The sequence below is a fragment of the Carassius carassius genome, chromosome 18, assembly GCF_963082965.1.
Source record: "Carassius carassius chromosome 18, fCarCar2.1, whole genome shotgun sequence".
NCBI classification, from domain to species: domain Eukaryota; kingdom Metazoa; phylum Chordata; class Actinopteri; order Cypriniformes; family Cyprinidae; genus Carassius; species Carassius carassius.
In genome coordinates, this window is record NC_081772.1 from 16452880 (window position 1) to 16480352 (window position 27473).

General features: G+C 37.8%; 1 protein-coding gene across 1 annotated transcript in view; it reads left to right on the forward strand.

The window, feature by feature from the left end:
* Nucleotides 1-27473, forward strand: part of LOC132091724 (nesprin-2-like) — a 91039-nt gene that overhangs the window by 38145 nt on the left and 25421 nt on the right. Inside the window, exons 39-68 of the mRNA XM_059497850.1 lie at nt 444-635; nt 1033-1188; nt 1972-2213; nt 3224-5267; nt 7552-7886; nt 10512-10659; nt 11625-11825; nt 11970-12229; nt 12310-12460; nt 12548-12691; nt 12861-13001; nt 16073-16255; nt 16356-16493; nt 16572-16757; nt 17508-17630; nt 17714-17896; nt 19287-19376; nt 19505-19591; nt 20111-20185; nt 20658-21176; nt 21276-21470; nt 22149-22250; nt 22697-22900; nt 22984-23145; nt 23377-23502; nt 25862-26067; nt 26257-26380; nt 26527-26709; nt 26818-26964; nt 27249-27428. Of these exons, the coding sequence (XP_059353833.1) occupies nt 444-635; nt 1033-1188; nt 1972-2213; nt 3224-5267; nt 7552-7886; nt 10512-10659; nt 11625-11825; nt 11970-12229; nt 12310-12460; nt 12548-12691; nt 12861-13001; nt 16073-16255; nt 16356-16493; nt 16572-16757; nt 17508-17630; nt 17714-17896; nt 19287-19376; nt 19505-19591; nt 20111-20185; nt 20658-21176; nt 21276-21470; nt 22149-22250; nt 22697-22900; nt 22984-23145; nt 23377-23502; nt 25862-26067; nt 26257-26380; nt 26527-26709; nt 26818-26964; nt 27249-27428 (7227 nt within the window). The remainder of the gene's footprint in view (nt 1-443; nt 636-1032; nt 1189-1971; nt 2214-3223; nt 5268-7551; nt 7887-10511; nt 10660-11624; nt 11826-11969; nt 12230-12309; nt 12461-12547; nt 12692-12860; nt 13002-16072; nt 16256-16355; nt 16494-16571; nt 16758-17507; nt 17631-17713; nt 17897-19286; nt 19377-19504; nt 19592-20110; nt 20186-20657; nt 21177-21275; nt 21471-22148; nt 22251-22696; nt 22901-22983; nt 23146-23376; nt 23503-25861; nt 26068-26256; nt 26381-26526; nt 26710-26817; nt 26965-27248; nt 27429-27473) is intronic.

Sequence of the window (27473 nt, forward strand, 5' to 3'; positions counted from 1 at the left end):
ATGTACAGTATTCTATTCTATTCTATTTTATTCTATTCCCCATAGGCATCATTGCTGTATCGTTCCATGCGTTGGCATTCTAATAGATTTAACCCTCTAGACTTAGCATGTATGTTGTAGCACTAATCAATTTGCTTTGATATCATGTTATGCAGTATTGTTTCTGTAAGCAATAACTTCATTAGGCTTCATTATACAAATTACATTCTGTTAGTGTTACTTCCTGCAGTACCGCCTCCTGAGGTTGTTTTAAGCTTGAATGCACACCACGCCTTTAGAGGGAAGACTCCATTTCCAACTTGGCAGCATTCCTTGTTCTTCTGACTCCGTGACTTAACGAGTCAAAACCAGTGCTGTTTCCCTTTTAAATGGGCAAACAGGTGCAAGCTATTTTGTGGTGAAACCTTTCACTGAAATATCAACTGACACTTGCTTTATTGTAGTATGAAAAAATGCATGGAGCCAATTCAGATTCATCTGCCGGGAGCAAAATGTTCAAAAACAGAGGATCAGGAGCAGACAGTGAGGATCAAACGAGGCATGCGGAGCAGCATACCGGGACACGTGCGTGGGCCACTTTACTGAACACCATCACTAACGCTCAGCCTCTTCTGATCACCAGTCACGGTACTGAGGTACGTAATGTGAACACTTTATGATTTTGTTCTGAATTGTTCTGGGAAAAACTAGAAGAACAACAGCTAGAAAAATATTTTGGTAAATTAAACATTTACACTTTTGAGACAAAAATGGCTTCAGAAAAAAACTGTAATTTGTATTTCTGTATCTGTTATAAATTAAAACCAACATTTACTTGTGCTGTCAAATATAACTGACTGTTATCTGTTAATCAACTCATTTTAATCTGTATTTGACTTGAAGACCATATACAGTATTCCTTCTGGGATGAAATTGCACAGGAATGAGAAATTTCCTGTACTATTTTCTGCTTTTAACTTAAGAATTTTATTTCTGTCTGTGTTTTTAAAAAAAAATCATTTTAGTTTAAATTTTTACTTTTCTTTTTTGCAGGAATCTAGACCAAGGAAAGATTTCTGGCTTAGGAACACATCACTCTTAGAGTCTGACAGCTGTCTGGTATGGACTGTCCTGTGGGTTTTCAGATGTCGGTACAGACCGGCCCAACTTAACATTGTACATATGGCTCATCAGCTGGAAGAAGTTGAGGTACAGGACATTACTTCATTGCACTGGTTTCTCCAAAAACTCAAACAGTTGTTGACTGTAGAAATTGTCAGTTCTAGTCATGGATATACAGGCTATGAAACCAGATACATTTGAAAAATTTTCATTTCAAAACGTTTTCCATCCACACTAGTGTTTTCAAGTGTTTTCCAAAAGTTTCTCACCCACACTGAAACATCGGAAAACATTAAATTTGCCTTTCTGAGCATGTGTAAAACCTCAAATAAAGCTCATTGAGATGATACCAATGGAACAGACATACGTTTTCATGCAGTTTTTCTGGCACTGTTATTTTATTTATGAAAATATCCCACCATTCACTGGCGTCAAAGTCACAATTACTCACTCCTATTTTGATCTAAAACCAACTGCTCTATTTTCTGTTTTGTTGCAGGACCGCAATTGTGAGCAAATTTTCTGTCAGCACTGTAATATAAAGAGTGTACGGAGTAAAATATATTTAGCAACAGTGTAAAAAGCACATAACAGGCACAATACTGCTATGAACGGATATCTATTGGTACAATGTGTGTCACATGACTAAACATGCATTATCGTTTTCACAGTCCATGCTACAACGCGAAAACGGTGTTATCACATTATATCCACTTTTGGAGAGCGTATTCAAAAAGCAGTTTTCCTTGACAAAAATGCCAGCTCAGTGTGGCACATTTAAAAATAGTTTAAATCTGGCTCGCAAGTGAAACTCTTGAATTATAACCATTTAAAATGACAGTGTTATGACATGATATCTGTGTGTCATAGATCTGCCAGCAGCATGTCTTGGAGCAGGTGTCTAGACTGCCTCGACGTGAATCTAATGCAGGATACACTACAGAGCTTGAGCTGAGCATAGAGGGGAGATGGAACAGAGTTCTGCTGGATACCTCAACCATGGTGGAGTTCAAAAAAGTACAGCTCCAGCAGGTCACACAGTACCACCAGCAAAAGCGGGTTCTCACGGATACTCTACACAATCTGGAGGCTGAGCTCAACACATTGACACAGTGAGCATCCTTGACATTTTCTGTGTGTGTGTGTGTTTAGAGAGGACAATATCCAAATTTTATTGTGGTCCCCACATTTTTGGAAAACAGCATATCAATCATACAGAATGATGTTTTTTTTAATTATAAAAAATGCAACAAAAAAAAATGTGTTTGGGAAACTTTTACAAGTAATACATTACAATTTTGCGTTACTCCCTAAAAAAGTAACTGTAACTAATTACGTTACTTAGTTACTTTTAATGGAAAGTAATGCGTTACTTTTTAAATAAGAGCAGGGCTTGATTGTTTTTAATATAAGAAGTTCTATAGCAGATAAAAACCCTTTCACACAAAAAAGTGTAATGAATAAACCTCAGGCTGAAAGATAAGTAAATTCATGTCTGTACAATAGAACACAGGAGAAGAAGGTTCAACACTATAACAAAAAAACAATGAAGCACAATTGTTAGTTTATCAAAAGGCATTTTTTCTTATTAGTATGGTTAAACTGGATCATGGAAGGTCAGCAGCAAAGACATTAGTTAATAAAATAGGATTAGATACATTTGTGTTAAACCTATTTAATTATTGCAGGTTTGCGTCATATTCTGAGTTTGCATTTCACTGTTTTAATTCATTTTGATGAATACTAATCATTTTTTTTTTGCAAGTGGATGAATTAATGCACATTCACATTTAGTCTAGAACTACATCATGTTCACACAGCACAAACAATGAATGCCTTTGTACTTCCGATTTCTCCCAATATGGGGACAGGAGACTTGTCAGTCAATAAATGGGAAAAAAAATAACTGGCATTACTTTTTTGAAAATGTTATTTTCTTGTAAACTAAAAAGTAATGCATTACTTTACCAGTTAACTTGAAAAAAGTAATCTGATTATGAAACTCATCTGATTATGTATCTGTGTGTGTGTGTTTATAGTAAACTAATGGAAATAGTCATAATAAAAATGAGGGGGTGTGACAACATTGATGAGAAACCATATTATTTTCACATTTTTGAAGGGATTGCATTGACAGCAGCACCTTGCAAGTGGAGAAGCTAAATGCATTCCTGAAGAACATGCAGAAGAAGAAATGCACACTAGAGGAGCTCCTACAGACATGCTCTCAGATTTCAGCCCATCTGGGTGAGGCAGAGGGACCTGTGGTCTGCATTGAACCTTTTAGGACTTTACAGGAGAGATGGCAAACTATAGAGCAGGTTGCCTCCAGCAGTCTGTGGTGTGCTAACGTCTGCACAGCAGAAGCATCTGCAATCCTGCAAAAAGCCAGAGATCTGCACCATGAACTGGAGCTTCTGGAGAAGTCAGTTTCTCTTCCGCATCCCTCTCAAGGACAGATGGACTGCCGAAGTGAGCTACAAGAAACTGTCAGAACTGCAGACTTTGCATCGTTAACTGAGCACTACTTGTACCTTCTTGAGGTCTCTCAGGCTCTTTCCTCAAGTCCCCTGGGAAAAAAAGAGCTCAGAGATGTGGAGGATGCAATGCAGGGCCTGAATTCTCAGCTTACACTAATTCAGGAGAAGCTCAGCTCTCAGACTTCGAATGGCAATGGCTGTTCACCGATCACAAGGATTATCAGGGAATATGTTACATGGGCTAAACAAACGGAAAGCAAAGTCAGCAGGAGAAGGAGGTTGGCTCTGTTTCCTGAAGAGGCAAGTCACCAGGTCAATCACATGAAGAAACTGCAGTCTGAAACATCTCTTAAGAAGTTTCAGTTGGCCACTGTATTGAAAGAGCTAAGAGAGGAAGTTACAGGACTTGACAAGGAGGATTCCATGTCTCCCACCATTGCTTCCCTAGAGGATTTGTATGTTAAGATTACAGAGAAGACCAAATGTGCTGTTGCAGAAATGAACAGAATGTTTCATATAAGAGAGAGACTGTGGAAACAGATCACTGACAGCAGCTCTTGGTTAACCTCAGTATTAGAAAAAGAGTCTGGTAAAACAGTGGCTTCTGAACCTAAAACTACTATCCCAGAATTGAGGGTTCAGCTTCAAGTATGCACAGAGGCTTTGAAGGAAGGCGAGAGACAAGCAAATAACTTGGATACTCTGTTAGATGAAATAAAAAATGTGAATCACGGTCTGAGTGTACCCGAAAACTTTCAGCTTATCAATAGGCTAACAGCGTTACAAGAAGATGTCTCTAGGGTTGTGAACCGTAAGCAGGCCTTGCACTGGGTGCTTGAAGAACTCCTTCATGCTCAGGAATCTTCTGTTGAGGAGCAGAACATCATCCTGAAGAATTTGAGACAGACAAGTGCTGATGTCATGAGGCAGAAGTATCCCATAACAAGGGACTCACTCTTGGCTCTTGAACCTGTTCAGCACATCCTGATGGAGCTTCTGTGCAAGGTGCCAGAAATTCCATACTGCCCAGATTCTCGGAGGAAAGAGATGCTCAATGCTGTACTAGACCTACAGAGGAGAATGCATCTGCTGGAGTTACAAGCGAAAGAGCATGAGGAGTATGTCATTTTAAGGCAGTGCATGGAGAACTCCAGAGAGGTGGTGAAGAAGAGCTTGTCGCAAATTGTAGACTCGAGTGTAGGAGCTGACATAAGGCTTGGTTTTTGTCAGGCTGTTCTGGTGGAGCTAGCTCTGGTGAGAATGACATGTCAAGGGGCCACTGACCACCTTGAGGCCATTTCGAAAGATCTCTATCCATCCCAGCTGACAGCAGAAAGGCAAAAAATCTGTTTGGTCATTGAGCAGCTCACCTCTTGGGAGCTCACAGTAAAAAATGAGGCTAAAACCCTTGAGTGCTCTCTAGGGGAGAGACTCAGGAGTCCTACAGAACTCAGTCCATTCACTGAGCTCTTCAACAGTGTCAGGCAGCAGCTGAATGAGTGCATCAGCTTGGAGCCAGATTTTGAGATCATTGATGCAGAGCTACGAAAGCACTGGATGCGAATCCAGACCGTTGAGTCTGTACTACGAATGCTGGAGCACTGCAGGAAAGCAGTAGATGCTGAAAGCTACCAGATGACCATTGGTATTGGCCAGAAAACTCTTAATGATTGCAGTATGCGTATGGTAAGATCTATGCGTCCACGCATTTTTAAATCACTAATACCACTGGAATGCTACTTTTGTAACCATTGTAGTTTTCTAAAAGTATGACAACTTTGGTATTTTTTAAGGATTTTTAGTTGGACTGTGTATACAGTCGTGGCCAAAAGTTTTGAGAATTACATAAATATTAGTTTTCAAAAAGTTTGCTGCTAAACTGCTTTAAGATCTTCGTTTCAGTTGTTTCTGTGATGTACTGAAATATAATTACAAGCACTTCATACGTTTCAAAGGCTTTTATCGACAATTACATGACATTTATCCAAAGAGTCAGTATTTGCAGTGTTGGCCCTTCTTTTTCAGGACCTCTGCAATTCGACTGGGCATGCTCTCAATCAACTTCTGGGCCAAATCCTGACTGATAGCAACCCATTCTTTCAGAATCACTTCTTGGAGTTTGTCAGAATTAGTGGGTTTTTGTTTGTCCACCCGCCTCTTGAGGATTGAAGTTCTCAATGGGATTAAGATCTGGTGAGTTTCCAGGCCATGGACCCAAAATTTCAACATTCTGGTCCCAGAGCCACTTAGTTATCACTTTTGCCTTATGGCACGGTGCTCCATCGTGCTGGAAAATGCATTGTTCTTCACCAAACTGTTGTTAGATTGTTGGAAGAAGTTCCTGTTGGAGGGTGTTTTGGTACCATTTTTTTATTCATGGCTGTGTTTTTGGGCAGAATTGTGAGTGAGCCCACTCCCTTGGATGAGAAGCAACCCCACACATGAATGGTGTCAGGATGCTTTACTGTTGGCATGACACAGGACTGATGGTAGCACCCACCTTTTCTTCTCCGGACAAGCCTTTTTCCAGATGCTCCAAACAAACGAAAAAGGGCTTCATCGGAGAATATGACTTTGCCCCAGTCCTCAGCAGTCCATTCACTATACTTTCTGCAGAAGATCAATCTGTCCCTGATGTTTTTTTTGGAGAGATGTGGCTTCTTTGCTGCCCTTCTTGACACCAGGCCATCTTCCAAAAGTCTTCGACTCACTCTGCGTGCAGATGCGCTCACACCTGCCTGCTGCCATTCCTGAGCAAGCTCTGCACTGGTGGCACTCCGATCCCGCAGCTGAATCCTCTTTAGGAGACGATCCTGGCGCTTGCTGGACTTTCTTGGACGCCCTGAAGCCTTCTTTACAAGAATTGAACCTCTTTCCTTGAAGTTCTTGATGATCCTATAAATTGTTGATTTAGGTGCAATCTTAGTAGCCACAATATCCTGGCCTGTGAAGCCATTTTTATGCAACGCAATGATGGCTGCACTCGTTTTTTTTGCAGGTCACCATGGTTAACAATGGAAGAACAATGATTTCAAGCATCACCCTCCTTTTAACATGTCAAGTCTGCCATTCTTACCCAATCAGCCTGACATAATGATCTCCAGCCTTGTGCTCGTCAACATTCTCACCTGAGTTAACAAGACGATTACTGAAATGATCTCAGTAGGTCCTTTAATGACCGCAATGAAATGCAGTGGAAAGGTTTTTTGGGATTAAGATAATTTTCATGGCAAAGAAGGACTATGCAATTCATCTGATCACTCTTCATAATATTCTGGAGTACAGTATATGCAAATTGCTATTATAGAAACTTAAGCAGCAACTTTTCCAATTTCCAATATTTATTTAATTCTCAAAACTTTTGGCCACGACTGTAGATTTCCCAAATTAGTTTGTTTGAATTCACAAGCTGTTGATTTGATTTGTTTTGGTTTTGATTTTGATTCTGATTCATTTGGTTATATTTTACTTATATATAAATTTTCTCTCTGTCGTCTATTATATTATACTGATTCAAACCAGTAACTCATCTTTTAAAAGTCTCAAAGTTTTAAAAGTCAATAATTTCGCATATGGGCAACATTGGTCACATAGTATGTTTTTAACAAAAAAAAAAAAAAAACAACAACAATATCAGTTTTTATTTTTTATTTTATTGGATTACACTGGTGATGTTTTGTTTGCTTTACATGCAGCCACTACCAACCATTTAATAGAAAGACATTTATTGCCATTCAATTCATGGTCCACAGATTTTTTCTTATATATATATATATATATATATATATTTGTTGTAATACAGACTGTGATATCTGCAGCAGGGAAACTGCTATACAAAAAGCAATATCTTGGAGTTGAAATGAAAATCACGATCATTCGGAAAAACGGAATGTTTACCCATCTCTAGTTTTTAGAGAGCTATGTGTTTTGTTTTTTCCAATTTCTAAATAGTTTGTGTTTCGCTGTCCAGGACAAGCTGCTCCAAGCTTGGGAGGCACTGAAGCATTACCACTGGGCTGTTCAGGGTGCAGAGAGCTTCTTTCAGCAGATTAGATCCAATCTCATGATCCCCTCTGATGGTTTCAAAGGCTACAAAGAGGAGCATCGCTATATTGATCGGATTTTTAGCACTCTGGTTGAGGGTTTCCAGGCCCGCTTGTCTGAAGTTGGTGCTTCTGTTCCCCAGCAGACATGCCTCTCCATCCCTCTAACTGAGCAGCTTCATATCGAGGTTTTGAGTCACCTTCTAGTACAAGAAGCCAAATTTGAAGCTCAGGCTCAGCTCAGACTTGAGGTTTTACAGAGGTTGGTCATACTCTATAAAGCATGCTATGGGTTGTTTTTCTATAAAAACTTAATTACCTTGACTTATGATTCAGATTGTTTATTTACCTTTATTTTACCAGGAAATAATCCCATTGAGATTCAGAATCTCTTTTTCAAGGGAATCCTGGCCAAGACGGCAGAATAATAGTTCCATTTTAAAAATACATATACAAACATTTAACAGAAAAAGACATTTTGGCAATTTAAACATCATCTCAACATATTCACCAGCAGCACTCAGTAACAGCACATGTGCATTTAGTACTCAAATAGTTCTTTATCCTCATTTTAAATTGTGTCATTGTCGGTAAATAGTCAAATTTTAGCTTATTCTGCAATTTATACCAGGAAAAAGGTGCAAAAACTTTAAAAGCACTTTCACCTAAGACAGTTCGCGTTCGTGGAATATCATACATGATTTGGCCATATGATCTAAGATTACACGTCCTGGTAGTGTCTTTTGGAGTCAGAAGAGAACATAAGTAAGGAGGCAATTTACCAAGTATGGCCTTAAAAAGAAAAATATACCAGTGTTCCAGCCAGCGATTGTGCAGAGATGGCCAACCAACACTCTCATACAAGTTGCAATGATGAGTACGAAAATTGGAATTAGTCACAAATCTTAGTGCTGCATGATATACGGAATCCAGCATTTTCAAAGAAGCTTTGTTTGCATGCATATATAAAATATCACCATAATCCAGCATTGACATAAATGTTGTTTGTATAAGTGTTTTTCTTGTACTAAAAGAGAAACATCCTTTGTTTCTATAATAGAAACCTAACTTTACTCTTAGTTTTTTTGTTAGACCCTCTATATGCTGTTTGAAAGACAAATTTTCTTCTAAAAGGAAACCAAGATATTTATAGACTGATACTCGTTCAATTACTTTCTCGTCTAGTGCAGCAATTTGACTAGCATCTTCTGTTTTCCTTGATTTAGAAAAGCACATCATTTTAGTTTTATCAGAGTTTAGTACAAGTCTCAATTTCTGAAGATTCTTCTGAATAATTATAAAGGCAGATTGCAGATCCTCTATAGCACTTGTCAATGCTGGAGCAGAACAATACAAAACAGTATCATCCGCATAAAAATGACATTTAGCATTTGTTAAATTTTTACACAAGTCATTTATATAAATAGTAAATAAAATGGGACCCAAAATGGACCCCTGGGGAACACCATTTTGTATAAATAATGAGTTTGAGGACACACCATCAACATGAACACTTTGTGTTCTGCCACTCAAATAGTTGCCAAACCATTTGACAGCTTTTGGAGACATTCCAATATCCACCAATCTCTGAGACAGAACATAGTGGTCAACTGTGTCAAATGCTTTTGAAAGATCTAAAAACAGTGCAGCACAATAATCTTTAGAATCAATAGCACTTATAAAATCATTTAACACTTTCATAGTGGCAGTGACAGTGCTATGATTTTTACGAAAACCTGATTGCGAATCATGTAAAATATTTTTTGTTAATAAGTAGTCTTTTAACTGGTCACTTATAAGACCTTCTAAAACCTTGGCTAAAGCAGATAGCTTAGATATAGGCCTATAATTATTTGGGTTTGATCGGTCACCACCCTTTAATAAAGGAGTGACATATGCTGACTTCAAAACACTTGGTATTAATCCAGTTTCAATGGTCAAGTTGAAAATGTGTGTCAAAGGTTCTGCAATATGTTCAGCAGCAATATTTAAAAAGTATGGATCCATCCCATCTGGACCAGCAGATTTCTTAGTATTTAACCCTATTAGAGCATCATACACCTCCTTTGTTCCAATACAAACAAGATCAAAATCATTAGGTACATTTTCCCTAGTCAAAGAGTCATCCTCTTGTCTCTGATGTTTTGTTGAATGGTCAAACAACAACCCAGAAGATATAAAGTGCTGATTCAGGGAATCTAACATACTTTTCTTGTCTGTAATAATTTTATCGTTTAACTTCAATATATTTGGCATAACAGTATCCCTAGCGTCAGAAGACAGTGATTTTATAACTTTCCAAAATTTTGAGGGATTAGCTGAGCTATCACATAATTCATTTACATAAAAATCTGATTTTGCTTTATGTATTTGAGAGACACATTTGTTTCTCAGGTGCCTAAAATTTTGCCAGTCTGAACTATTTTTGGATTTCTTTGCCATTGACCAAGCAAGATCACGGTCATGAATTAAATCAAACAATTTCTCTGAAAACCACGGATTATCACGGCCTTTAATTTTATATTTCCTAAAAGGTGCATGCTTGTTTATAATATTTGCTTTCACATATAATTGTTGCTTTCACAGTTCCCTCCGATGGTAGTTGACATTTTCATATCAAATTGGAAGATGATTTTGTAATTGTAAATAGTGGGGACTTTACATTTTTGGATTATTTGGGGAATATGTTTCTACAAATAATCAAGCATTTTCTCAGAAAACTCTTTAAATGGTACCACTTACGGTAGAGTACTTGAAAACATTTTCCTCATAAAACAAGGCCAAACAATTAGTCTGGTTGGAATACATCTATTTGGTTAAATAAAATGTACTAGAGGCAGTTTTATTTAGCTGCCTTTAAAGGTTTAATCTTTCTGCTCCAATTTAGGTACATGAAAGACCAAATTGTTCACATGAGTCACCATGAAGAAATGAGCCAACTTCTCAAAAATGTTGATTCTCGAATCTCTAGTCATTGCTTAAGGCAAAAACCGGCTGATTCCGAAGCCTGCCAAGATCAACAGCTGAAAGTAAAGGTTTGTGTTCATTATATACCATACACAGTCACTTAATTCCATTTTTTTTATCATGCATGTTTTGATTGGTTTAAATTCATTGCAATAATGTCTATGGAGTTCTTAAAGGGACAGTTCATCAAAAAAGGAAATTTTGATGTTTATCTGCTTACTCCCAGGGCATCCAAGATGTAAGGGACTTTGTTTCTTCAATAGAACACAAAGAAAGATTTTGTACTTAAACCGTTGCAGTCTTTCAGTCTTATAATCTAAGTGGATGGGAATCACAGCTTTGGGAGTCCAAAAAAATACACAAACAAAACCAAATTAAACCCTGTGGCTCGTGACAATACACTGATGTGTAAAGACACAAAACCATTGGTCTGTGCAAGAAACTAAACAGTATTTGTGTGGTTTTTTACCTCAGATTTTCATCTCACTGTCTGTCTTGAGCGCTTTCTTCTCAACAGCAGGCGCCTGACGCATCATCATCATCTTCTTGCTTTACAGCAGATCACAGACTTGTAAGTGCACCACCACCACCACCTATCTCTCAAATGGATAATTGACACTCCTAATTGAGATTATAGATAGTGTGAGTTGTCCATTTGACAGATAGGTGGCGGTAATGCACTTATTAGTCTGTGATCTGCCATAAAGCAAGAAGAAAATGATGCTTCAGGCATAAATTCTGATCCACTTACATTATAAGGATGATAGATTGCAACAGTTTGAATTAAAAATCTCAGTTTGTGTTCTGCTGAAGAAACAAAGTCACGTACATCTTGGATGCCCTGGGAGTAAGCAGATAAAAAAATGTAAATATTTGAGTGAACTATCCCTCTAAAATGATTTGGGGAACCAGTGAAAACTTGCTTCCCTTTTGACTCCTGAAAATAAGTCTTTCTTGGTTCCCTGTGCTGCTACTTGTCTCGTAACACTGCAAGTATGCTAGATCTGTGTGCATTAAAAATCTTCATCTGCAGTTGCTCCAGACAGAGCTAAAGAATGTTGCTAAAAGGCTTGAGGAATTGAGGGAAAGTTGTCCCGGTCTACGCTGCAAAGCGCCTGTGGATCTGATGCTGGGACAGCTCTGGAGGTCTTGGGCAGTGCTGCAGTGGAGAGTAGAATCACTCAAAGCCAGCACGACTAATAAAGAAGCAGAGTGGAGAGACTTTGTGATACGTGTATGTAAACATTTATTTTATTTAATATTTTTATTTTATTCATTTCTTTTTCTGCTTGTTAAAAATGTAATTTCCTTATAAAATGATTAATGAAGTGAGCTGTTTGTTAACCAATTTCTATTCATGTTTGGGTCTGCTGTGCAGCTGAATAAATCAAAGGAAGGTCTTGACAGACTGCAGAAGGATGTTCCAGACTCCTCTATGGTGGCGGGATCCCTGGTGGATCTTCAGGTTGTTCTGAGCCTCACTGAGCGCCTTCAAGATGGAATTGAGCAGGAGCATCACACTTTGGCATCTCTACAACACCATGTGGCACGATTGCTTGGGGTCTCAAATTTGCAGCAGCTGAAAGTGTGCCCTCAAATCTGCCAGGACTTGCAGTCTTTACAGGGTCACTGCAGAAGGTATGACTTATATACACACAGACACATGAACGCATATATGTTAAGATATACTATTTATAAAGCTTCTTTTTCATGTGTAGCCTCAGAGATCAGAGCAATAACATCCGTCGGGAGGTGCTTTTTGAGATCCAGGAGTTGGGTCGTGTGCAGGAGGAGTTGAGTGCCATTCAGCAGAATGTTCTCTCTCTTTTGGTGGTTTTACAGTCAGAGTCAGCTGCTCAACACTTACAGGTTGGTGTCTGTGTTTGACATTCAAGGTGTCTGTTTCCGCAGTCCTTTGTGTTGATGTTGTATTCATTGTGTTTTATTGCACTGTAGGAAGTTAAAATGGAATTGGTTTCACAAAAGGCTCGACTGCAGGATGTCATGGACAGAGTGCAGACGAAATGGAGCTGTGTACCCTCAGAGATTCAAATCTTACAGAATGAGCTTGACATCTCCATGCAGGAGGCTAAGGACAAAGTAATTATTAAAAAAAAGCAAAAAACAAAATAAAATAAAGCGATACCTTGAACATGTGAAAAAAACAACGACATTTGTTTGCTAATCTTTTTAAAAATATATATTTAAAATGCCACCTGCAGTTTCAGTATTTTGGTGTTGTGTTGATTTAAATTATTATTTTTTTCAGTTGGGCATGGTCATGGAGAGAAGTGGTCCTCTCTGTAAAATGGGTGAGCTGATTACAGAGGTGACCGTTGGCTTGAATTGTGTGCAGGCCCTGCTGAAGCAAACGAGTCCTAATTTTTCTGAGGCCAAACGTGCACAAAAGGTACTTCTTTCTTGCTTGCATTCACATGACCATTATTGACATAATCAGTCAGTTGCTTTGTTTTTTTTCTTTATTTCTTTTTTCTTATAATAATATTTTATTATGTTCTTACTCTTTAATCTTAAAAATAAGTATAAAACAAACAAATTATAGTGCCATAGTCATTGTAAACAATTTTTATTATAAACAGCAAAACTAATTCATGTAAAGCAAAACTGAAACAACCGATGTGTGAGTAAAGTGCTGTACAAATAAAGATGGTAATACACTACACACCCAGATTTTTGCTCTGATTTACGGTCTGGACAAGTTGATGCTAGTTACTGAAAATCACAGCCAATCTGCAGATCTGAGTTGTCGGATTACATAGAAAATCCTGTAGGGTATGATGGTAACAGACCCTCAGGGCCTGTTCACTCTAATCAGTTATCGGTCTGATTTGTTGAAATGGTTCCATGTATACCTGACCATATAAATGTGTGTCCACAAAATATAATTATATAAATCCAATCTTCAGTTCCCACGCTACATGCAAATTTAACGGGGTTCACATCAATGAAAGCAACAGATGTGCACTGCATTTTATTCATCATCAGCTAGTTTCAACATTAAAGACCACAACAGCAGACAAAGTGCGGCATCAGCACTGGAGTTAGTCTTACTACTTTTAATGAAGATAATGCATGATGACGCCTGCGACTTACTTGCCGTTTCATCTGTGGCAGTTTGTGTGTCGGCTTGCTGAAGAGATAATCAGCTACTCATCCGCGGCGATGCGTGTTACATTAGCACCATCATATCTGGTTATGACATGTCATATAGTCTATAACAAGCTCTCGCACATTTATTATTTTAGTATTTTAGGAGGACTAAAATGTACATATGTGATTTCAACAACCAGATGCATTTAGACTTCCAGTTTCATCTGGAATGCGTCCCAGACTACCTCCTGATGTGGTCTAAGCGATCAAATTTAAATCTGTCTCCAAAAGCGTTTCGGAGGGCATTCACACTCTTTCCATGATCGGATGGCAAACTGATCAGAGAAGACTCATGAAGTGACCAGGGGTAAACAGGCCCTTGCATTTTTTTTAGCTTCACACTATAAATCCATCCAGTCAGTCCTCCAGTGATCCTCAGTTGTTTAGCGTATGATGGCCAGTTTTTCCTTTGTAACTATTTTTAAAGTTGGAAAGAGTATGATCTTTTTAGATTTTAAAAGTCTTGTAGTGTATTCCTATGGAGCCGAAAGAGTCTCAATAAAGATAAATGCACACACTACATTCACATATGCACACATAGGATTCATACATGCACACACATAATTCATAAATACACACACAGGATACACAAATGCGCACAAAATTCACAAATGGACACACAACATTTAAAAAGCACAGAAGATTCACAAATGCATACAAAATTCAGAAATGCACACAAAATTCAGAAATAGACACACAATTCAGAAATGCAAAAAAACATTTACAAATGCACTCAAGATTCACAAATGCACAGGACAAGATTCAGAAAAGTATTTCTGATGCACACACACATATATCTTGATTTACAAACTGCTTGCGGTCTGTGAACTTCACTGCATTTGTGTGTGAATTATGAGACTCCCCTGACTTGGCTCGACACACAAAAGTCTTTTTTTTAAACAGGGAATGATCTGCAACCAATCAGATATCTCCCTTGTTTAAGCCAATCACAAGAACGCACCCCACGTGGGGGATTGTTTACTTATAAGCCAATCAGCAAACGACTCCCTTTCCTCAGCGAACAACCCACTTTCCTCACACAGCGAACGACTCACTTTCCTCAGCGAACGATTCACTTTCCTCACGCAGCGAACGACTCACTTTCCTCAGCGAACGACTCACTTTCCTCAGCGAACGATACACTTTCCTCACGCAGCGAACGACTCACTTTCCTCAGCGAAAGACTCACTTACCTCATGCAGCCGGCGACCCACTTTGCGCAGTATTTTCTGTAGTATTGTAAAATACAGTATTGTATTTTCATACAATTTCATAAATAAGTAGGCTATAATATGCCGCACCACAGGCATATCGCGCTGTGTGAACGCGTTCATGTGATTGGCTTATAAGTAAACAATCCCCCACGTGGAGTGCATTCTTTTGATTGGCTAAAAGAAGGGAGATATCTGATTGGTTGCAGATCATTCCCTGTTTAAAAAATGCATTTGTGTGTCGAGCCAAGTCAGGGGAGTCTCATAATTCACACACAAATGCAGTGAAGTTCACAGACCGCAAGCAGTTTGTAAATCAAGATATATGTGTGTGTGCATCAGAAATACATTTCTGAATCTTGTCCTGTGCATTTGTGAATCTTGAGTGCATTTGTAAATGTTGTTTGCATTTCTGAATTGTGTGTGTATTTTTGAATTTTGTGTGCATTTCTGAATTTTGTATGCATTTGTGAATCTTCTGTGCTTTTTAAATTTTGTGTGTGCATGTGTAAATTTTGTGCGCATTTGTGTATCCTGTGTTTGTATTTATGAATCATGTGTGTGCATGTATGAATCCTGTGTGTGCATATGTGAATGTAGTGTGTGCATTTATCTTTATTGAGACTCTTTTGGCTCCATATATTCCAGCCTTAAACCTGGGTTCACATACCTCTCCCATTCAACACAAAACCGAATGTGAGCGGTTTGCACCTTTTATTTGCTTGATGTTACATGTTAGTTGCATTATATAAATCCCATTGGAAGTCTTAGCATGTTTCAGATAATAATAATAATAATAATAAAAAAAACATTTTAATATTCTGGAAAATACATTGTTTGTTATAGTTTGTATAGAGAGAGAGAGAATGTGAACACTTGTGAACAAAATTTCATTTTTAAAATGTATCTAAAATTATTTACTTTTAATATGTACAATAAATAAGATATACAAATAAATTAAGAATAAAAGTGAAATAATAAGGCTTCATCACATATTGCATGAACTGTTCTTCCAGCTCTCAAATTTTAATTTGTGTCCAATGAAATATGGTGTCAAAAGTAGCTGAGGTCTGATGTGCATCTGTGCCTGTGTGTGCAGCGCATATGGGATGAGCTGGACCAGTGGCACACGCGGATAGCTAAGCTGGAGGCTGAGGTGCAGGATCTGGCTGAGCAGAAGCCTGAGAGAGAACACGTCCTCATGGACCAGCTCACAGAGCCTCTGCAGCTCTATCAGACCACAGCCAAACAGGCCGAGCAAAGGACCGCCCTCATCAGCAAAGTCAGATGTTACCAATAATCATGAATTCACAACATATAATGCCACTTATAGCATACACTGTACCTTGACTGACTTTGTCTTTGTAATTTGGTCCCATCAGATCCCTGCCTGTCTGCAGGACTATGAAGGTTTACTCAATATCTCCAAATGCTGGTTAAGAGAGGCTCAGTCCTGGCTGGTCGCTCCAAGAACCTACACCACTGCGAAATGCATCCACTGTCACGCCAACTCCCTCAAGGTCAGGTCGAAACCTCACATTAAAGCCATTTTGCTTTTACATAGTAACTTGTTAGTAACTCATGTGATGTGTCTGCAGATGATGCTGGATGAATCAGAAGGATACAGGGGAGCTCTGGAGGGCTTGCTGCCTGCCCTGCAGGAGATCACTCTGGTGTGTGACACCAGCCCTCAGCAACAACTTCTCCAACTGTCTATACAAAACATCACACTCGTACAGCAAAGCATTCTGGAGCCTCTCTCTAACCTTCAGCACCTAGCAGCTGTAAGAACTATCATTACACTCCAACAATTATAAATAAATTATATTTACTGTTATATTTACTTATTGTCTAAGGATTTGCAGTGTCCAAGTGTGGTTCAATACTAGTGTTTAGTTGTATCAGTTCCAGTGAAATTTCATGATTCCTGATTTGATACCCGTTTTGGTACCACAACTATTGAACACAGTTCCTTTATACAGTATATATTAACGTAAGAATATTAAGACATTGAATCAAAACAATAGTGTGTGTGTAGCCTTTAAGTATTTCTCAGTTAGGTAAAAAAAAAATTGTGAACATAATAAAACTAATTAATAAATATGAATAAAGTAAATGATGCTTGACTATTTCAGTAGAGAACCAAATGTTCAAGAAAAGCAAATATTAATTTTTTATGTTTACATTAGATGTGCACTACTGTTCAAAAGTTTGGGGTCTGCAAGATTATTATTTTTTTATCAGTATTGTGGAATAAATTGATAATATATTATTATATATTATTAATATATTAACAATTATTCCAAAATACTGTTTTAGTATAGTTTTGATAAAATAAATGCAAGCTTGGTGAGTATAGAAGATTTACTTAAAAAACGTAAAACACGTTGACATCTGTAACAGAATACACTTCATTTGAAGGGTTTTATGAGATTCCCTTACTTGAATTACTTTCTAGAATATAATACTGTGATGAAATTTCTTAATTATGTTGTCTATATTTTAATTGGAATTCACTTATAACTTGTTTTTAGGAGATGGACGCCATTGAAGCAGAGGTAAAGACAATGGAAAAAAATATAACTAAGATCAGAACAATCCTTTCGACCAGTGACACGGAGAACATTTCTCCTGAGGAACATCTCGAGAACATACAGGTACTGTACATCATGTCTTGCTATTCTCTGTTAGGACTGTAAACATTTACATTACCTCATATCCCTCCCATCCTCTGTAACAGGTCATTCTGGATAATGTCCAGTCAATGAAGAGGACCATTGATGAGATTGAGAGCTGCAGGTCAGGTCTGGGGCTTCCTGCTGGGGCAGAGCAAACTCTCACAGCCTTCCGTCGGGCCCAAGAGCTCCTGCAGCCCATCCAGGAGCTACAGCAGCTCAGTGTGGAGCAAAACGCAGCTTTAATGGTCTGTAGCTCTAATAATTTGCTTGTGTTTACCAAGAGTTGAGGTTTCCTGCTTACTGAGCTCTATTATGGCAATTTCAAGGTTCCTAATATTGTTTTGGGAGTCTCGTACAATAATAGTTTTATTATTTCAAAATATGCAATTAATGTCCTTCCTTTCCATGAGCCTGCTCTCCTCTGATTGGTCAGGTGGCCCATTCTGTTTTGATAGGTCTACCACATGTGCCCTTGTCTGAAAACCGTACACCCATTGCCATTGTTCATATTTTGAATGCTTGATAGAAAATATAAACATCTATTATTTATCATACTTACAGGTTGAGATTCAGTGGAGCCAGCTGGTCCAAATAAACTGTGTACTGAAAGAGTTTTGTGAATCCTATGTTGAACTCCCCCCAGAGATTAGAGAAACAGTCAGTTCTTTCTTTTGGGAGACAATAACTTTACTTATTTTGCTTTATAACTTTACATATAATTTACATTCACATACAGCTACATGACATACTGCATGAAAGGAAAAATTCGAAATTCGACATAATAGGGGCACTTTACTTATTTGCTACATGAAAAGCAGCTTTCTGTAGTTAGGGTGTTTTTTTTTTTTTTTACACAACATTAAAATGTTAAACTTTTACAACTTGTATAATTGCAAAAGAGGAAAGTGTTAAATATGCATTTACATTTTTCTATTTCATGTTGAGTTGGCAAATTTAGCACCCCCCACCTACAGGAATGTATTCATTTATATTGATTGCTAAATATAAAATACATATAACTTCCACAACTGGTTACCATTTTATTTAATTTCACTTAAAAAGAAAGAAAGAAAAAAAGAAGCTATTTTGTAGATTATTTATTCCTGTGATGTGAATGGCTTTTTTAAAAGTTTTAATGTTTCTTGTAGTCCTTAGATTAAAGCTGCATTACGTAACTTTCTTTGTTTTTAAAGTGATCCAAAATCAAATACTGAGCAAAATAATAATAATAATATTATATTGCTATGTTTAAAATGACCTTTGTTAGTTCATCTTATGAAAGTGCAGTAAATTTGTAGTGTTTTTAGTGACCGTGACCGGCACGTAACCACTTTCATATCTGTGGGAATGAGAGGATGAGAAATTCCCTGCATTTAAAGCCAACTCAGAAAAGGGATGTGTGGGAGCCTTGATTTTTCTGATTGTGCTTAAAAAATAAAGTGCTTTTAAACTTTAATATAGTGTGGCGATAAATCATTACAGGCATGGCTTTATTGGCGAAGGCAGTAGTATCTAGTTGAAAAGCTCTCATGGCTTTTCTCATGATCTTTATCATGTGACCTTGTAACATTGACTGTGGTTTGCCAAAGTTTTACAACTTGATGAAGCGAAGTATTTTACTGATTTTCTTTTCAGACCTCTATTGGGCAACCAGCTGAAATGATTCTCCCTTCAAACCAAACCACAGAATTCACGATGCCTCATCTTTACACTGGAGATGTGAGGGTAAGTCCATCAACACCTTAGAAGACATCTAAAATGAGGATGAGTAAATAAGACTAAATCAGCTCATTAGTTCTGTCACTATAAAAACCTAAAGATTAATATGTCCTTGCATAACCCTGGTGTATCAGGTGTCCATGGAAGCCCGTTTCATTGAGGAGGAAGATGAAGATAATCAGTCTTCATCCTCAGGAACTCTCACAAGCAGTATTCCAGAGGTAAAGCCCTCAAAACCTTCAATTTATCTCCCAGGCTGAATGTATCCCTTTGCCGTAACCTGAAAAGCAAACATTTCTGGACTCGTGTACGGTCTTGAACTTTTTGCTATGGCTGTTTATTTGCATGCATTTAATTAATTATTTGTATGTATACATTTATGAATGGAAAGCATTAATACAAATCTAAGTATAAATTCTTAATAAATGTATATAATACTATTTATATGCATATTCATATTTACATACTTTTTTAGATCTATTTTCTCTATAATTTCACAGGAATTGGTCGTAGATGCTTTTGTTAGTCTTGGAATTGCATGATCGCAATTATCTCAGCACTGTTGCTATTAGAGTATATGCTAAACACTCATTGCAGAATGCTGGATATAACTCCACTTCTTCTTTCAGTAACAGCTTTCTTCATTTGTCTTTATGGAGCCTATTTTTCTAATGCATTGGCCATCATCTCTAATAATTTTTAATCATTTCATCTAATAATTTGTCCTTTTTCTGTGCCAGGACCCAGGTGAGACGATAGAAGAGGAAGATATTAAGACAGGCACTGCCTCTGCTGTAACAGAGTGTGTCATTAAGGTAAAGACTGACCCCAACAAAGTTATCTGACTTTTATGGCAGACAGTGATTCATTGCCATTATTCCTCACATTCCTCATTGTGAAATGGATAGTTCTGACTGATTGGATGATCCCTGTTCAAATTCATTGTAAAATGCCAATAAACACACACACACATATACATTAATATGTAGTTTATTCCTGTGATGCAAAGCTGAATTTTCAGCAGCCATCAGAATCACACGATCTTTCAGAAATCATTCTTAATATGCTGATTTCTTATTATTAGCTGAATTGTTAGTTTAAAATTGCTTAATATTTTACATGTATACAATACGAACAGAGTGGGATCTATTTACAATGAATGTACTCCATGAAATTAGCCCCAATGTTGGCTTATGTGCTTTTAGATACCTAAATGCGTCCTTTAACCATGGTGAAACCACTGCAAAGCTGCTAGTGGCTTACTGTTTTTTGTTTGTTTGTTTTTAGGAATCCTCTCCTGATGAAGTAGTAGATTTTCCTGCAGATAAGCATGTAGTACAGGACACCAACACAGGAAGTTGTTTACTGGAGCCTTCTGGCTTCCCTGAAATGCCTGGCATAGACCGCAGACCAGTTATTGAAGAGACAAGTTCTCTACCTGCACTAAAATCCCAACACTTGAAAGAATTTACAAATGATAGTAGTCTGAAGCCTGACAGTGCAAATATAGCTAAGGAAAAGCAAAACGAGTGCACAGAAACCAAGCTGACTGAAGCAGTCCCAGCAAAGCCAGTAATATGCTCAGAAATCACCATGTTAAAATCTGAATCTGTAGATCAGAATGAAGCAACTGTAAACACAGACACAGGTACAAGTGATCAAGTGAAAACTACAGCCACAAAGCCACCTGTAAATGTTACTGATGGTGACCAGACCCAGACAGATTCTAAACCCATAGACGCCGCAGCTCCTCTTTTGCTCTCCTCCCAGCTTATAGAATGTGTGCCACAGGAAGATAAAACACTGGTAACTCTATGTGAAATAGGTGTAAGCTCACATGTGTTATTTCATTTCCACTATGGTCCATGGTTCATATGACTTAATACTGCCCTTCCTTCTCTTTAGGATATACAGAAAGATCTGATTGAGGCCTCCGTTCACGAGAGCTGCAACCAGTCTCAATTTCAGCACACAGCATCAGTCAGCGATCTGTCCCAGTCTGAAGGAGGAGAAGATCAAGAGAGTCTAGTTCAGCTTCTCAACTCTTTGAAGGAAACATCGGAGACCCTTGGATCATGTCAGGAAATCAGTTCTTTAGAGGTCAGTTTCAGCCCTGCAAAAATGCTTACTAAAACCAAAGAACTACCCTAAGAGTGAACAAGTGTCTGTGTGCATTTTCTGACATTTACAATACTGTTCAAAAGTTTTTGGTTAAGACTTTTTAATGCTTTTGAAAGAAGTATCTTTTGCTCACCAAGGCTGCATTTATTTGATCGAAAATACAGTAAAAACTAATATTGTAAAATATTATTACAATTGAAAATATCTTTTATATATTAAAATGTAAATGTATTCCTCTGAAGGCAAAGCTGAATTTCTAGCAGCCATTACACCACTCTTCAGTGTCAAGAAATCATTCCAATATGCTGATTTGATGCTGATTTGATTCTTCTTAATGTCAGTGTAGCATTTATTTGAAACAGAATTTTGTGTAACATTATAAATATCTACAGTATACTGTCTCTTTTGAGCAACAAAACGCATGCTTTCTGAATTCATTTCTTTAAAAAAAAAATTACTGGCCCCAAACTTTTGAATTGTAGTATAGTTATAACTAAGAAGGGTCAACATGTGAAGAAGTTAATCTGCAGTTTGGACAAATTCAAGGTTATATTCATATCTGAAAAAAGATTCAGACAAGTGGATGACAGAAAACATTTCATAGAGGCTCTAAGACGGATTTAGCTTTTCTGCATCTTTTATTTCCTGCCTTCACAGACGAGACAGCATTTGTTAGAGATTTCGGTGTTTGCATTGAGTTCCAGTGAATCACAGATGGGAGACTCAAACAAACTCCTCAAGGACCTTTCAAGGATCAAGGTATCACCAATTCACTTGCAAAGTCTACAGATTGCAAAGCCTACAGAATAAAACAAAACTTAAACAGAAAAAAAACACCTTTCCTTAGGTTGTACAATACTGTCTCCTCTTTACATCCGTCCTCAATATGTAAATGACATTAATAACATCCATTTACTTTGGAGTTTAATCCACAGCATGTGTTTTAAGATTTATTTAAATAAATGAATATATATTGCTTGTATCTTCTTTGGGTACCTTTTGTCACTATAATATGTGACCATGCAAAAAGAAGTTACTGTGTTTTTGGATTATTTTTAAAAAATGTTGTTTTAGAACTTTCCAAATACACACAAACATACTTCAGTATGCAAATGTATCTGATGACAAGGTAGACCCCAACATTTGCTAATGTAGGATTGGTCAGTAACGTACGTGAAGTTCTGATCTAATGTGTTTTCTCTAAGAGTCTGCAAAGCGACACCTGGACTTTGAAACTTGAGCGGCGGAGATCAGTGGGACAGAATATTGTTGACCTCCAGAGATGTTCTGAAGCTCTTCTGAACGGTCTGCGGGGTCTCCTGGAGTTGGGCTCTGAGCGGCTGCTACGCAGTCAGGATGCACAACCACAAAACTGCAGTCAGCTGCACTGTCTGCTCACAGAACACAAGGTACACGGCTGACCAACTTAGTAATTACATTATTATTTAATAATGGAATGACTCTAATGATATATGGAATTGAATGGTAACAGAAATACTTCCGAGATTTGAGGCAGAACCTTGTAATGGTGAAGCTGCTCTACCAGAAGCTGCCAGAGGGGGCACTGCAGGCCCATGCAGAGGTGGAGCTTTTAATATCAGCTCTACAGGATCAAGCACAAACTCATGGTGTCCGAATGCAGCACAGCTTAGAGGTACAATAACATGAACTTATTCAGACCGTAATGTTATCAATCTACCCCATTTCATAACACATTCACATCATAATTTAGTATTTTGTATCATCATTGCGTCAATCAACACTATTGTCATGAATAGTTCTAATTTAATAAACCAAGATTTTATATGAGTATATGAGATTTATAAAATTAATTAAGAGAAGTGAGCAACAAAAGCTCCCTCAATGCTCTTTATGTGTGTTGTAGGAGTGGTCTCAGTATGAAGCGGTCACTGAAAGACTGCGTAAGCAGTTGGATGAGATGGAGACAAACATGTCCAGTCTGGATTCAGAGCCAGAGGGAGACCTGCAGGGTCAGCTGCAGTCCTATGAGGTTAGTTAGGTTAGCAGCCATTAGTACACTAATGGCTGCATTTCTTTGAGCTAGGGCTGTGTTTATTTGATAGGAAGATTTTAATATTCTATTACTTCACATGAGAATTACAGAAATGCCAATCAGTAATCTTAATCAAAGTTTTTGTCTTGTTTTACAGTTTAAATATATGAATTTTTCTTTTTGCGTAATTGTAAATCTTGAACTAGGTTATAGAATTGGTTTTCTTTCTCTATTGGCAAATTTCTCTGTGGTTTATGTTAAAGACTTTTTTTTTCTCCTAATATTTAACGATTGACTATAGCCATTCAACATTACAGTACAATTGTGAGCTATAGGTTTGAACATTTATTAGACTTTAAAAAATAACTTCTAATTTAAGTGAACTTATGTGAATCTTCACATAAACCCATTATAATGTTATATGTCATATTTAGCTGCATGTGCCCTTCAGCAAGTAGAAAATTTAATATACAGAAATCAATAAAGTTATCAAACACTACATTCTAAATTAAATGTAGATGAATCCTTCATCTTACAAAAGTCATTGATTTTCTTTTTTTTTCTTTTGTTCTTTGTTTAGCACACATCACAGTAGCTGAGTTATTAGGTTATTTTGGCTGCTTTAAAGAGCTGCCACTGCTGAACATTGGGAAGTCGTGGCCTAATGGTTAGAGAGTCGGACTCGCAATCAAAGGGTTGTGAGTTCGAGTCTTGGGCCGGCAGGAATTGTGGGTGGGGGGAGTGCATGTACAGTGCTCTCTCCACCTTCAATACCACGACTTAGGTGTCCTTGAGCAAGGCACTGCTCCCCAGGCGCCGCAGCATAAATGGCTTCCCACTGCTCTGGGTGTGTGTGTGTGTGTGTGTTCACTGCTCTGTGTGTGTGCACTTCGGATGGGTTAAATGCAATTCTGAGTATGGGTCACCATACTTGGCCGAATGTCACGTCACATGACGTGGATCTGAACTCTTTAACTTTTCTGACCCACTTCAACTTTTAAAGCCTCTACTAATAAGCTGACGAGATGCATTTCATAGATGTTCTTAAATCTAACTCGTATACAACAAATACTTGCATGCACAGTTTTAAGGCAGGTTTTTTGGTAACTGATGACATAACTACAGCATGCCCTGCCGCATTTGTGCATGCAACTGAAGAGCACATGCTACAGACACTGGCTGACAGTACAGGAAAATTATTTTCTACTGTCATACAGCCTGACAACATAACTGACTGCAGTTCACTGATGTTCTACTGAAGCTCCTTGTTACCTGTAGCTTTTATTTCAGTGCCAGGCCTGGCATTGAGGTGAAGTTATAGAGCACGTCTGAAAAGTCTCCCGTTTGATGTGGTCGTAAAGACGTTCTTGTCTGCATTAACTCGCTAATTTTGAAAAAAAAACCTTACTTTTCAGGTTTCTTTTGTTTTACTGAAAAAGAAAACAATTGCAGGTTATGAAAAATATTTTTTTCAGTACTCTGTCCCTGGTTGTGTTGTATTGAATAAATAAAAATCCTAACCAAGTTAGACGCAGCATAATGCACTCTTGTCTGTATTACGTCACATAGAAGTATTTTATTAGCTGAGCACATTATTGAGCTTTGAGGACTCCTGCACATATGAATTATTTGGATGGGTATCTACTAAGCAGTAAAAGTAATAAGTATCTGAGACATGTAGGCGTGTGGAGGAGGGGAGGGTCTTCTCTTTTCTTTGGTTATATGTTACATGAGAGTTTGGTGCTTTTTTTGGTCCAGCACATGATGTTCCTGATTAAATTACTCTGTGTGATAGTTGCCATATCTGTGGAACTTCATGTTCTGCGGCCTGCATTGGCTGCTGTTTTATTATTTGTTTCCCTCACTATTACAATTTCTCAGCTTCACTGACTCACACGGAACAGTCAGTAGCATATGGTTGGTTGCGTTCATATTATTTTCCCCTTTATGTCTACCAAAGCTCATTACTCAGGTGGATTGATATACAGTAGGAGGAATGGCAAGCAACCCTTTTTGTTTCTGTAATAGATGTACAGTGCATCAAACCCACAAGCCACTCCATCTCCATCTATATACATAGAGAGAGATAAGGAATATGTTAAGTATCAAGTATAATACACTAATTTTGTCACCCAAATATTGTTATATTATATGCCATTTGAAGTCTTTAAACTGTCTGTCTTTTTTTTTAAAGCAAATAATGAGGTTTTGATATTAAACTTTAAAAAAATAAAACAAATACTTTATATAAATAGTTTATTGTTTGTTATAACATATTTTTATAGTCTTAAGTGTAAGGTAATAACCCACTTTTCTTTTTTTTCTTTTTTTCTTTTCCACTTTCTATTATTGTCAGGGGTTTCAGAAGGTCCTGGAAGACACGAGGCCTCAGGTGTGGGAGATCCAAGACCGACTCGGGATCCTACAGGAAAAGGGCTGTTGCCGGGAACGGCCAGACCAGCCTGTACCAAAATCACAGCTGTTGATACGCTGGATGGAGCTTCAGAATCGACTACAGCAGAAGATACAGTCCACACAGAAGATCAGAAAGAATTATGAGAGGTGTGAGAAAACCAGTGATCAAATAATAAATAAAAACTGTTTGTAAAAATTGTATAATTTTCCCCTCACAAATGGATCATCAAATTTGGAGGTCCAGGGTAATAAAATGTTTAAAATCCCTTTGTTTAGAAGCCACATTGTTATATCATGTTACAAAAAAGGTGTGTATTTCTGTGCGCTTATTTGCAGGTTCCAGTGCAACTCAACAGAACTAGAAGTGTGGATTTGTCATGCTCAAGAACAGGTTCAGAAGTGGAACACGTTGTCTGATTCTGATCCACTGAATTCCAGAACAATCTTGTCTCAGCTCACGGTGACTAGAATTTGATTTGTGTTTATATTATTATATATTTTTTTATAATATGTTAACATTACTTATTCTTAATTTTTTATGACATGTGAACATGCATCATGCCCGAGATGCAAAAATAAGAATGTGGCTTTGTTTGAATGTTGCAGGAGTTCTTCAAAGAGCTAGAGGTCCGTTCGGCACAGAAAGCTTCTGCAGAATGTGCAGGCACACAGCTACTGCAGCAGACTGAAGGTGAAGCTCCAGGTCTGCGCAGACGACTGGCTCAACTTGAGCAGGAATGGATGAACTTGACTAGTGAGCTGCCCACCCTCTGCCAGAAACAGCAACAAGTATGACTAATGTGTCTCTCTTAAGTTTTCTCTCTCCCTCATCGATCAATTAGAAGCGAAACTCTAGCAAACAGATATTAAGTAAGCATCCTCTTGCCCTCCTTCTAGCTTTTGACAAACCAGTCTCACAGTCATATCTTGGCCAAATTGCCCTCCTGGCTCGAGCATGTAGAGAGACGGCTGGAGGATGAAAGCTCGGGGGTCCGATGTGCCCTCGGTTCCTCTCAGCTGTCTAGACATCTAAAGGCTTTGAAGGTAATGCACCTACACTGTGGATCCATCATCAATGTTGAAAACAGTTGTGCTGCTTAATATTTTTGTGTAAACTGTGATTCGTTTTTATGGATGCTTTGATTAACAAAGTTCAAAAGAAAAGCATTTATTTAAAAGAAATCGTTTGTAACATTAGACATGTATTTATTGTCACTTTTGACCAATTTAATGGGTCTATGTTAAATAAAAGTATTAATTTCTTTTTAAAAAATCTTAGAAAATATATACATGCAATGTTCCACATTTACAATGTTTTCACATACTAGGATCTCAAGGCTGAAATAACCAGTCACCAGCCATATGTTGACGTTCTGAATCATCAGTCTGTGGAGGGGACAGGATCAGTGAATGAACCCACTGATCGCAATGAGCACATCCTGTTTGCTGAGCAGCTGGGAGCTCTCAATCTGAGTTGGCTTATTCTACAGGTCAAAATTGACAGCAAGGTGAGTGCAGAAGTACAGCAAAGTTGTAGTAACCTACATAACCTG